The sequence below is a fragment of the Arabidopsis lyrata genome (assembly GCF_000004255.2).
Source record: "Arabidopsis lyrata subsp. lyrata unplaced genomic scaffold ARALYscaffold_4, whole genome shotgun sequence".
NCBI classification, from domain to species: domain Eukaryota; kingdom Viridiplantae; phylum Streptophyta; class Magnoliopsida; order Brassicales; family Brassicaceae; genus Arabidopsis; species Arabidopsis lyrata.
Window position 1 is genome coordinate 19,942,649 of NW_003302552.1, and position 13,345 is coordinate 19,955,993.

Here is a 13,345-nt window from a genome sequence, read left to right on the forward strand (position 1 = left end):
ATTTGTTTTATTTAGTAAAGATTTTTAATTGAAATTCATTTCTCATATATTTAGCAAAAGTCTCTACAAAATCTTTCTTTATCTATTTAAGTAAAGATTCTGAAATCAAATATGTTCTCAACAATTTACCAAAAATCTCTACACAATCTTTTTAAAAATCTCGACTTAGTTAACTTCTGATTTTTATCTGCAAAAAAAAAAATTAATTGTAACAGTTCTCAGAATTTGCAATAAATAATAAATCTAGATGACAAAAAAAAAAGTGATGTAAAAATCGGGAATGTTGATACTACAATTTCTTCTACTTCTTTTTTTCATATAATGAAAATTATTTTTTAGGGATATTTTTAGGCCTGGGCAAAATACCCGGAACCGAATACCCGAACCAAAAAACCCGAACAATACCCGAACCGAACCCGAACCCGATTTTTAAAAATACCCGAATGGGTCCTAACTCCTACCCGAAAAAAACCCGAACCGAACCCGAACCGAATCCAATACCCGAATGTACCCGAATACAAATATACACCTAAAAATATTAGTTATTTTTATTTTTATAATACCCGAAATACCTAAAATTACAATCATAAAACCGAATATATTAGGTATTTTAGATATTTTTGGTTATATTTGGGTAAAGAGTAACCAATGTATTTTCGAGAAATCGGGTATTTCGGTTAGATTTGGGTATATATGAGTTAAAAACCCAAACCCGACCCGAACCCGAAAATATTCCAGGTATTTTTGGTTATTTTCGGGTATTTTGCTTTTTTATTAAAATACCCGAACCGACCCGAACCCGAACCGAACCCGAACCAAATTTTTAGAATACCCGAATGTGTCTTGACCACCTACCCGAATAGACCCGATACCCGAAAAAAAAGAACCGAACCCGAATGGGTACCCGAATGCCCATGCCTAGATATTTTCTTAAAACCTCTAAACAAAACAAAGGGTTTCAAAAGATAGCTTCTCTTTTGGCGGGTGGATCCGCAAACCCGCAACTCTCTACGGGCTTATCCGCATGAACCTGCAACCCGTAGTGGATAAAAATATTATTCAAAAAAAATAACAAATGATGTTTAATTTTACGGGACGGGGTTATATGGTGCAACAGGTTTAGATCAATATTAATATTAAACAATATACTATGGATGAAATCCTAGAATTAAAAATCAAAATTTAATTATAAAATCAGAAACACTAAACAAAATAAACAATATTAACAAAACAAATACAACTTAAAATTTTGCAAAATAATTTTTTAGTTATAAAAAAATTGACCCGCGGTGTACCGCGGGGTAAAATCTAGATTTGGAAGTTAAAGGAGAAATTTTTTTTAAAAAAAATAATAGCTCCGCGGTGTACCGCAAGAAAAATCTTTCTCCTAAACTGAGGCAAGAAGAAGAAGAAAGCGAAATGTCGTTTAAGTGTATATATAGATATACCATTTAAACCTAAAACACAATTAATATACTCAAAATTATTAATATAGATATATGGATGGTACATTTATAAAATAGGTCGAAATATTTTATTATACTCTCTATTAATAAACAAAACTAATTATATTTAGATTTTTTTAAAAAAATTATAGCTCCGCGGTGTACCGCGGGTTCAAATCTAGTATATTACATAGCATAATGATTGGTTAAAACCAAAGGAGATGAATGTGAACCCAAAAATTGTTCTTCTTTCTTCTTTTAAAATTAATAATTTTTAAACTAACAAAAACAATAACATAACATAACCGGGAATTAAACCAATGTCAATTGCTTTTCTTTTTTTTTAATTAATGTCAAGCCTTCTGCTTAAAACTATTCTCGGCCCAGAGCCCATTAGCTCGAATCGCAATCCATATGTTGTGTATTTGTCGAGTAATAATCAAACTAGTCGATAAAAAGGAAATAATCAAACTAGTCGAAAAAAAAAGGAAACAATCAAACTCAAAAAAAAAGGAAACAACTGAAGTTTTCCATTTTTTTTTAATCAATCTTTCGTTATAAATAGTCTCACTCATCTCTTCTTCTTCCTAGAGAAATCAAAATATTTTTAGAGCCCTATTGTTCATCGTGTTAGTCTGATTATGATCACGTTCTTCTCAGCCATTCTCGCTGCGAATCCACCACTAAACATCAAACCCTAACTCAAAATTTTCCACTTCCTAAATCATTCTTACCCTGAACCTTCACGAACCTATCTTTCTCGATACCTAAATCCCTAAAGCAACCAACACATTCCCTGCTAAATTTCTTACCTTGCAAGGCAAGCAATCGAAACACTTGCAACCAAGGCAACTCTTTCATAGTGAATCAGGAGACCGAAAATCTCACAGACCAACGCCGCCGGAACCGTAACTCGAGAGAGGTCTCGTGTTTAGTTTGATCAATCAAGGATGATTTCAGGTTATTGGTAATTCGTTACTCTGCGCCTTCACCGGCGGATTCTACCGATATATAGCGAAGAGATGGACAGTGATAGCGACGACAAGGTTTTGGGGGATTTCGATGGCTCGGAGGATAATGAAGTCGCGTAAGGATAGAGGATGAAGATGGATTTAATTTCTTTCGTCTAATCATTAGAGTCAGGTTTGCACCTTTTTCTTACTTTCCTTTTTTTTGTTATATAATTATTTTTAGCAAAAAAAGATTTTGATTTAATTAACCTGATTGATTTTTGGTCCAAGAATTTTTTTTTTTGATTTTTTTTTTAATCTTACGTATTTTAAAAAATTTGGATGATAAATTTGCAATATGATATGAAAACTAACCGGATTTTGGATCCCGCATTTGTCGTTAGAGATTCCAAATATTCAACTTGTTTTTCCTATCATTATGTAGATTTAGCATTCAAGTTTTTAATTCGAATTTTTAAAATTGTAATTTTTAATTAAAAATTAATAGATTTAAAATATTTATACTTTAACTAAAACAAGGTTTTGAATTTTTTGTCTTTTTTTCTTTCTTATGGATTTTAACTTTCTTTTAAAAAAAGAAACTTGGATGATAAATTTGCAATATGATATGAAAACTAACCGGATTTTGGATCCCGCATTTGTCGTTAGAGATTCCAAATATTCAACTTGTTTTTCCTATCATTATGTAGATTTAGCATTCAAGTTTTTAATTCGAATTTTTAAAATTGTAATATTTAATTAAAAATTAATAGATTTAAAATATTTATACTTTAACTAAAACAAGGTTTTGAATTTTTTGTCTTTTTTTTCTTTCTTATGGATTTTAACTTTCTTTTAAAAAAAGAAACTTGGATAATAAATTTGCAATATGATATGAAAACTAACCGGATTTTGGTTCCCGCATTTGTCGTTAGAGATTCCAAATATTCAACTTGTTTTTGTATCATTATGTAGATTTAACATTCAAGTTTTTAGTTCAAATTTTTAAAATAGTTTTTAAAATTTTGATTTTTAATAAAAAAAATTAATAGATATTAAATATTTATACTTTAAGTAAAAAAAGGTTTTAAGTTTTTGTTTTTTTTTCTTTCTTACGGATTCTAATTCTTTTTTTAAAACTTGGATAAGAAATTTGTAATATGATGTAAAAACTAACTGGATTTTGGATCCCGTGTAATGTAGCATACAAGTTTTGTGGTGTCATAAGTGCAAACATGTTTTCACATATTTTAAATTTAATACTAACTTAAGTTTTAAAGGTTTTTTACAAATAATATTATTGTTTTAAGTAAATTATTTTGATGTTTAGCTAAAAGCTTTTATTATACAAAATATTTTTATTTCTAGAAAAATCTAAATGTTAAAATTTTCATACGTTGAAAACTAACCGGAATTGGCATCATATCTTTTTGATCCGTAAATTTTGTGATGTTAAGTTCAACATGTTTTCACGTATTTTAAATTTACATTTAGTTAAGTTTTAAAGATTTTTTACAAATAATGTTTTAAGTAAATTGTTTTGATTTTTAACTAAAAGCTTTTAATGTAGAAAATGTTTTTATTTCTAAAAAAATCTAAGTGTTAATTTTTAATACGTTGAGAACTAATTGGACTTAGCATTCTTTCCGGCTTCACTAGAAAAGAAATATTAAAAATGACAAAAAAGACCAAGCAAGGATGTCATAATGTTGGCTCAAATTGATGTATGAGGGGTCATTACAAGGATCAATATCCAGTTTAGCTGAAGTATCCTTGGAAAATATTTAAGCTTGCAAATACATATTTTAACATTAACCGAGTCAGGTGACACCCTCCTTTTAAGTTTGGTATGTAAAATGGTATGTAATAGACGCGTATTAATACCAAATGTGATTATTTACTCGGGTTTATATAGCTAGTCAACGATCAAAATCGATGGTACATCGAATCCCTTAGTTACAATAAGAAATCAAAACTATAAATAAAGCAGAAAACTTCTGAAGTAGGGGAAAAGGAATTCAAACTTACAAGTATCAAAAAAAGAAGTTACTCTTCTCCCCAATTTTACTTCAAACAAAAAGAAAAATAAAAACCCATCTAATTAGGTCGTGAAACGTTATCCACATTTCCACTACAAAAAACCACCACCACTACTTCCGGAACTGACGACTCCTTCTCCGCCGTTACTTTTCCGGTTTCAACATCCTCCTCATCAGCTTCGTCGATTTTCGGCATTATCCTTAGACTATTATTGCCACTACAACACTTAACGGCTTCTAAAACGTTATCTTCATAGCTTGTTTCTGCACCGTCATCATCTACATGTTTGCCCCATAACACGGCGTAGACTCCCACCGTCAAAACAACCACTCCAATAACCCTGAAAAAATCAATGCCAATTCCGGTTTAATTAATTAACAAGACAGATCCAAGACTAAATCGAGTATATATATATATATATATATATATATATATATATATATATATATGTCATACTTAACCGGTTGTTGTTAACGTACCCTCCAAGGTAGATTCCTTTACCGAGAACGAAGAAGCTCATGATGGAGACAATGACGACGACAAGAGGGTTAAAAGCAGTGACAAAGACCGGTCCTTTTCGCTGCATCATAAGTCCTTGAACGTAGTAAGCTATGCTCGATGACATTATTCCCTGTAACCGTTACCAATCACAATGTAAGTATCAATATTTTTGTAAACTGATCATTTTGTTATATGTAAAAGTGGCATGAAATGAAGGACGAACCGCGTAGGCAGAAGCAAGAAGGTTCATGTCAAAACCGATGTTTAAAGCGGAAGGATTGTGTTCCATTACGAAGGCCAGGGCTAAAGACTGTAACGTTCCCATGAAACACACCATTGTTGACAACGAGAGATGGGCTGAGTATTTCTTCAAAGTCGCAGCCTAATTAACAAAATATAACAGCCTAAATCGTTAGATCTATCTTTTTATATACTAGGGAAAAGGTTTAAAAAAATTTCCAATCATATTTTACTACATCATAATTTTTACCTTTTAGTAATTATTTTAGCTAGATACAGTTAACCTAATCAAATTAAAAAAATTATATAACATGAAAATTTAGAAACAAGATCCCAATAACATATAACATGGTCAGGTGTATACTATAACCTATATTTTCCTATTTTGATGGAAAATCTACAACTAGAGCCAAAACTAATCCTATAAACCTAAAAAAAAAAGGATTCTATTTACTCTTTAAACTTTTATAGTGATAGTTAATTTGTTTTTTTAGTGATAGTTAATCTAATTCATGATGTAAGTAGTGAGTTATTTAAAGAATTGATCAATAATTGTTATATACCTGAAGAACAAAGAACGAAGCCCATGAGAGGGAAGCGATGAGTAGGAAGACGGCAGCCTTAAGATAGTCAGCCGTCGGAGGCGAGGAGGCGGGGGTGAGGTGAGATCGGAAGAAATTAATGAAAGGACCTTTGTAGAATATCATCAATATGGATCCAACCACTGTCACTAAAGTCCCCATCACTTTTACTAGGCATCTTACTTTTCTCATCTCCACTTTCTCCATCCTTTAAAGAAAATTATTTACATAAAAATACATATCAATATTCATAATTTATGACATCGTCATACACTAATTGTACTATACATCTACTTTTGAATTGGTGCATATCCACGTACCAAAATATAATAAAACGTGTTTTTCCCTTCTATTTTTTTGGTTAAAATGTAAATAATAAAATCGTTGCTTTTGTATGTTACCTGAAAAGTGTGGCAAGGATAATGGTAAGTGCAGGCACGATGTTGCTAACGGCGGTGGAAAACGTCGGTGATGTGAGTTTCAGACCGATGTAGTATAAGTTCTGATCAATCACAGGCCTGTTCAAATTAACCTTATATGTTAGCCTTAATCATAATTGTAACAAAATCTTCTTGATTTCATCAACGGTCCAATTAGAAGACTAACCCGAGAAGAGCAAGAAGAAATATTCGCATGAATATTGGAAACGTCATCTTTGATCTCACTTTCCTACAAAAGTCCCCAATACATAAATATTACTACAAACGCCAAAAAAAATTTTTAAAAAAAATCTAAATGTTTCGAGAATCGATTTCTTTAATTAGAAGAAATATGTACCTTTCGGAGAGAAGAGCGAAGGGTGCGATAGCGGCTGTGGCAAAAGCGTTGCGGTATGCAACAAGAACGTAATGGCTCATACCGCGGTCAAGCACAGCTTTAGTTACTAGGTTCATACCTGCGTATCCGAACTGAAGACAGATCATTGCAAAGTAAGGTTTAGCTGATTCTGACATCCTTAATCCCATCTCAAATTTTTGTTTTTGTTTTGGTTTTAGAGCAAGAAAAAACAATCAAGGTTTTGGAGTTATTTTAGGATACTTGAGGATAAAAAATTGTCAAGTTAGTGTTGTATGTAAGAGAAATGAGTTAGGAAAAGAGAGGAGAGAAACACTTGGAGAATGTGTTTTTCCTAAGAACCAAGTGGTGAGAGGTTCTTTGTATATATAGCATATTATTCGGATATGTTCAGTGTTCTCTGATTTCTTCCTTTGTATTTTTGTTATTTCTTTTTATTTTTAGTGACGTTAGCGTTAATTATTCCGGTTTGATTCGGCATAACAATTCGGTGTCATGAATTCATTATCTCTAAAGTAAGTGGATAAAACATTCTACATATACAATATTCGGTTTATATGACTTCGTGAAACCAATCATATTAGGTAAATAAATCTTGTGGCTACTAAAAATCGTGATTGAAAGTGTACATCAGTGTGGAACAAGTAGTTAACTAATATTAACTCATTTCTTAGCAATTAAAATGGTCTCATGACTCACATCATCATAAGCTAATTACTTTATTTAATATATATTGTAAAATATCTTTTGGTTATGTAATAGTAGAAATTTGACAAATCGACCGACCCAACCACTGCAAAAAGATTGATATAACCCATTGTAATGCTAATATGGGGTTATATACGTGTGGAATGTGACGTATGTCCACTTCTATCCTAATTTCTACACTCATGGTCATAAATCATCGATCTTAAGAGGTTTAATCAATGAAGAAACATAAGTGGACAGATTGACTTCCACGTGGCAGCAATAATCAATTGGGTTCAATCCTACGTACATTGGGACCGGCCCATATGTCAAAACTACATTTCATGTTTAGAAATTTAAGGTGGACAAAATATGTGTTACATGTCTTGTCTATTATCGATTTCGATCTCCACACAAAGAAAAAAAAACCTTAGATATTTTTAGAGTTACAGTAACAAAATAATAAGAGTTATATATGGTTAAAGTTAATCAGAACATGTATATTATTAGAACAAGAAAAAAAAAGATCTTGATATATGTTCTGTTTTGGGCACTACATATAATTTATGTTTGTTCTATCTTGAAAATTTACCATGTTTGTCTATACGTAAATATGTTACATAAGTAGATGTCTAGATAGAATAAAATGTGTCATTTTAGAGAAGAAATAATGTTTCTTTATCAAAAAAAGTTCTTAATAGTTTATTTCTAAATTTGTTACACATGTATATCAGTATATGTGTGTAAAAACAATCTATCTTGAATAAACACAATTTTAAAGAAATTTTTAATATAACTTTTCTTAACTCTTTCTTTGTTATTATTGTATATTTTAGATATTATTTATCTAAATATATTACGTTACGTGTATTTAACTTTAATTTAATTAGTTTCTAGCAATTATTTCAATGACACCTTCATTAAAAAAGAAAAAAGAAAGAAAAAAAGAGAGACTATTCATGTTAAATAAGTTAGTTTGTGTCACCGAACTGTGTTACATATTTCATTGTTTGGAAATTGAAGTAGTCATTTTAATTGATTAATATTATCAACTCTTACAAAATGTAGTCCAAATTAAAGTGATATATATTTACTTGAGTTGAGTACATATGTTTATATATGTGAGTATGTGTGTGTACGTATTTGCATGTCTGCACATCTATACATATTTGCGTACATATCATAGAATTGCGTATCCGAAATGTAAACCACATATATAATACTATATATAAATGCGTGAACAAAAGCTAACCACATAACATAACTCATTGGATTCTTTTGTTTTATTTATATTATATATCCCTATATATTGCATCTTTTATCAGTTTATGTCTGAAATGCTTCACTTATGTTTAGTTGGGCATCCATTATCTCTATAGAATATGCATTAATGTCACTTTAAGTGACAATAGTGGCTTACTTTACTTAGTTGGAGAAGGTTTATGTGAAAATTCATATCTTAAATTTTTTTAAAAGAATAAGATAGATTCAATTGTATTATATTATATTGTGAGAACAAACAGGAATTATTTTTAATGCAATTATTCAGTCTCTAAACTAATCAGAAAATGTTTAATGATCCGATCGGTTACACATCTCGATATCCATCATGTTTTTTTTTTTTTAAAAAATTTAAACCATCCGTCATGTTAATAATTAAGAATTCGATACACTTATCCATATAGAGGGAATGTCTCACGCTTACTCGTCTGAATGTATAAAAACATAGTACTTTAGAAGTATTATGATTGAACCAACTAGTGTTGTACAAATTATATGATGTTGATGATTATTAAACAATAATAACAATAATGAAATGCTTTCACAGATGATCATTCTATGTTATATTCGAGTTCTAGATCATATAAATTTATAATAAATATTAAATACACCAATCACTGTATTATGCATGAACTCGTCATAATAGGACTTGTATTCGTGTATCTAGTGTAAACCATATGTTACAGGTTATGATCAAATTTTTTGTTCCAATTATGTATTGGTCTCTTGCACATTTTAATATTATAATTGTGTGGCTACAAAAATTAGCATCCTTGAGTGTAAAACTTCCAAGTTAAATAAAAAATAAAATAGATGAAAAGGTGCACTTTGTGTCATGCGTGTGTGGATTCCACGTAAATCGAGTCTGGCCGGTGTCAGAGACAAGTGTCAACTCCTTACGATTTAGTTACCGAATCGAATATTTTACGTCTCTGCGATTGGGAATTATATGCGTACACAGAATCCTTCTGACAAAATCTGGCATATGTATCTGACTTCTGATTTGTTACGTAAAAGTCATTCGTAAATCTGATTAAATAACTTTGAGTTTTCAATATGATTCACATATTTCTTCTAAACTCGAATCAATGTGACGAGCTTAACCATGCACCACGGTGTCGGTAGTCTATCTCCACATAAATTTCATATCTTTTTTTTTTAGATGATCAAATCTATTATTTCCTATCTTCTTTTTTTTTTTTTAATTTTTTTTGAAGAAACCAGACATTAATTTAACACCAGTTCGTACAACCAATTTATCATAGATTATGATTTTGTCTAGATTATGATCTAGACGTTATGATCTAGACGCGGTGCACATTTAAATTGCTACATTACTCTTATAAAAATAAGAGATCTGTAGGACTTTTAGTCTGAATTTTAGTACAAACTACCAGATTTCACCAAACCAAAAATGTTTGGGCGATAAATTTATATTGTAATAATTGTATATCATACAGATAGAACTTGTAAATTGGGATTATTCACCTGAATTTTAGTAGTTTAAGAGATCTCGTTAATTATCTTTACTTTAAAATGTTCGGACTATATGTAAATATGAATATAAACTTGTGTGTCTATATGTGTATAGACATAAATAGCCGACATAAATTATACTTAAGATTCTAAATGTTTTAAGGGTGGGTTTTTAAAAAAAATAAAAATAAAAACAACGAATGATTTGATAAGAAATTTGGGAAAGAAAAATAGAGAAAGTGGGTGTGGGTCAAAAGTGTGGGTGCGTATTTGGGTAGTAAAGAGAAATGGGAAAAAAAGAGGGCAACAAATCAAAATGGTCATCTAATCACCCTCCAGCAACTTCATTTCCACACTCAAACTTTTGGGCCTACCCAAAGTTCATGTCTTTTTTTTTTCTTTTGTTTCATCTTTTTCCTTTTTTCTTATTATTTCTTTGATGAAAATGGTATTTTGAGCAATTTGGTAATCTCATTGGACTCAAGTCTCTTATAACTGTGGTGACGTGTGTATATATCAGAGACATTGATCAGATCATGAGTTGTTTTTGAGTCCAAATCTTGTTTTAATTTGAGTCTGTCTCTGTTTAAACTAATTAGTTTAATGAATTAGTTTAAGCCTCACACCAACAACAGACAATTATGACCATCCTAACAAATTAATTGTGCAAACTGAGAGACATGCTTGTAGAAAAGGTCATCTATATCAGACTGACATTTTTTATCAGTGAACATAAGATGTTGACATTGGTTGACTTTGGATGTATAAAAGGTCTTGCATATGGATCTGTCAATAAATAGACTCATTCTCTTTTGTGTTCATGATTAATAATATAAACGATCCAAGTTCAAGGGACTAATCTCTCTTCACAATACAAAAGAAATATTGAGAACATTATGACTGATAATGAAAGAGAAGGGATGTAATTACAAGCTTTTACAGAGAGATTCTATTCTTCTTAAGATGTTGTGAGACTGCTTGAAGCAAAGCATTTAAGTAAGAGACTAAGCTCGTTCTGAGAAACATTTCTTTACATATTTTAGAAAATTAAATTAACTCTTTTGCAAAAACAATTTTTTAACTCAGTTGTATTTTCTTAAACAGCTAGACAAACAAAGTCAATGGTCAAGTTTCCAAGTAGATGACGGCCTCACTCTCATCCTTAGAGTACTTCAAGTCGAAATAGCACTCCTTACCAAACCAAATGTCTAGTACTCCTTTGATTTTAACCTTCCTCAGGTCATTGCTTACCATATCGTAACACAAAATATAGAATTGAGAATGCATCTTCATCGGTGCCAAGATAACCTTGCCATCTTGAGTTGTACCTTTTACGATCAGTTCAATGTCATCATGGACTAAATGCTTTTGACAAGGCTTTAAAAACAGCCTCTTCTTCGACCATTCCTTCTTCCCAGCGTCTTTCAATACCCATAAATCCACCAAACACTTTTCTTTGAGGTGGGTATGATCGAAAACAGCTATTATCCCATCATACTCTATAAGACCCGCCTTCATCCTAGCTGCAGGCAGAGCCACATCCCCGGCTTCCTGAGGTACTAGGATGGTAGTCAACTCTTCAGACGTCATGTCAAAACTCACAACAGCACAAGTTTCCATATCAAGCCAAGCCATATAATGTACTACCGATCCATTGATAAACTGTCCTACTGTGGCAGGAGCATGAGGATGGTAATTCTCCAGCGGAACAACCTTTCTCCACGAACCTCCCGCCTCTAGTACAAAGACCCAATGCTCTGACTTTACATTTTTGAAAAATGCAGAGGATGTCACAATCGTGCAGACTAGTTTGTATTGATCATTAACAGGATCGTGTCCGATATAATACCGGATATCCTTCCTTTCACCTTGTTGAGCAATGATGTCGGATTTTATAGCGGGTAAGGTCAAGAGCTGTCTAGTGGTGGGATTATAGATACATGCCTTTTTTCTTACTGAGAAACACAACAAGCCACGGACAGCATTCAAGAAGACGCCTCCCATCCCAGTGATGCTCAAATCTTGGTCGACCACATAACAAGTGTTGTCTGGAGACGTTGATGATAAGGATAGCAGCACACGTTGCCCGCCTTGGTCCACTAAACACATGTATACTTGTGGTTGTTGTTGTCGTGTGACAGTAGTAAATAAACGGTTACAAAAATATCGACAAGAGATGAAGGATGACCACTGCTTGGAGATGCACTTGAACCTCACCATGGACTTTGCTGGCAATCTCATAACAATTTCCATCAAGAGATCCGAAGGAATCTCGCACATATATTTTCTCCTTTTTCTTCTCTCTTATACACCAGAAAAAAAAAGGAAAAGACAGCGCCATTATCAGCAAATAAGAGAGATTTGATCTTGTTTTCTTCAGTTTGTACAAGTTTGAGAGAAGAATCAAGCAACATTGTTTATACCTCGTATGATAGGAAATTGGGCTGGAAACAATGCTAATGAGTTATAACATCCTTTTACATCCATTATCTTCAAAGAGACAAAAAACCAAACAGCAATCAAAGAACAAATCAATTGCCCTAGAATTATAACATGAAAAGGGAAGTAAAAATTCAAACTACAGTTCAGTACATAGATCCCAAGGAAAAGCAATGAACTGGCGAGATTGTATTGGAGATAAAGGAAGCGTATTTATACCTGAAGTTGATCGGAATCTCTGAGAGAGACGACGTGGGCAATGCTCTGACGTTCCTCCTGCTCTGACTCCGCCGCTTGTTTCAAATCCCTCCTTCTTCTCTTCATCTCTTTTAACTCTTCAGCTCAAATTTCCAAACTTTTGCTTTTCCGTCAAAAAAAATTGCAAACTTTAACACCAAAATTACAAACAAAAGAGCAAAGACTCCAGAAATCGAAACTAGGGCTTTTGAATTTGTGCAGTCGGAAGAGAAACTAGGGCTTTTGAAATTAGGGCTTTTGTTTGTGAAGTCTTATTATCTCTTTAGGTAAATGTAGAAAAGGTAAAAAGGAATTTAAGGAAATAATAATTAGTAATATTTACATAATCACAAGCTAAGCGTCGGTTCACGTGCTAGTTAACTCTTAACCACTATCCTTGATTGGTTTGGTTCATTCTGTTATAAGCCGTTGGTTCGTGTGCTAATTGACTCTTAACCACAATCCTTAATTGGTTTGGTCCATTCTGTTAGAAAGCAGTTGTCCCTTTTAAACTTTGGCCATATAAACAACAGCAGTCATTCATGAAACCGAGATAAGCATTAACTCTCAAGGCTAAATTCGAATCAGCACAAGTGATGCAACTACAATATCTTCCAGCTGAAAAGATACAACAAACTATAGCAACTACAGAGAGATTGGGTTAAGAAAATGG

General features: G+C 32.0%; 2 protein-coding genes across 2 annotated transcripts; both read right to left on the bottom strand.

The window, feature by feature from the left end:
- Window positions 1–4,272: 4,272 nt before the first annotated feature.
- LOC9317811 (WAT1-related protein At2g40900) lies at window positions 4,273–7,007 on the bottom strand. Its single transcript, XM_021029740.1, has 7 exons — window positions 6,535–7,007; window positions 6,364–6,426; window positions 6,159–6,275; window positions 5,740–5,965; window positions 5,160–5,318; window positions 4,915–5,066; window positions 4,273–4,775 (listed from the first exon to the last, which is right to left on the bottom strand). Exons 1-7 carry the CDS (start codon window positions 6,720–6,722, stop codon window positions 4,493–4,495), a joined length of 1,188 nt encoding a protein of 395 aa, XP_020885399.1. The 5' UTR covers window positions 6,723–7,007; the 3' UTR covers window positions 4,273–4,492.
- A 3,465-nt stretch (window positions 7,008–10,472) lies between these two features.
- LOC9317812 (F-box protein At2g40910) lies at window positions 10,473–13,340 on the bottom strand. Its single transcript, XM_002881700.2, has 3 exons — window positions 12,655–13,340; window positions 12,420–12,486; window positions 10,473–12,299 (listed from the first exon to the last, which is right to left on the bottom strand). Exons 1-3 carry the CDS (start codon window positions 12,757–12,759, stop codon window positions 11,122–11,124), a joined length of 1,350 nt encoding a protein of 449 aa, XP_002881746.1. The 5' UTR covers window positions 12,760–13,340; the 3' UTR covers window positions 10,473–11,121.
- Window positions 13,341–13,345: the final 5 nt, after the last annotated feature.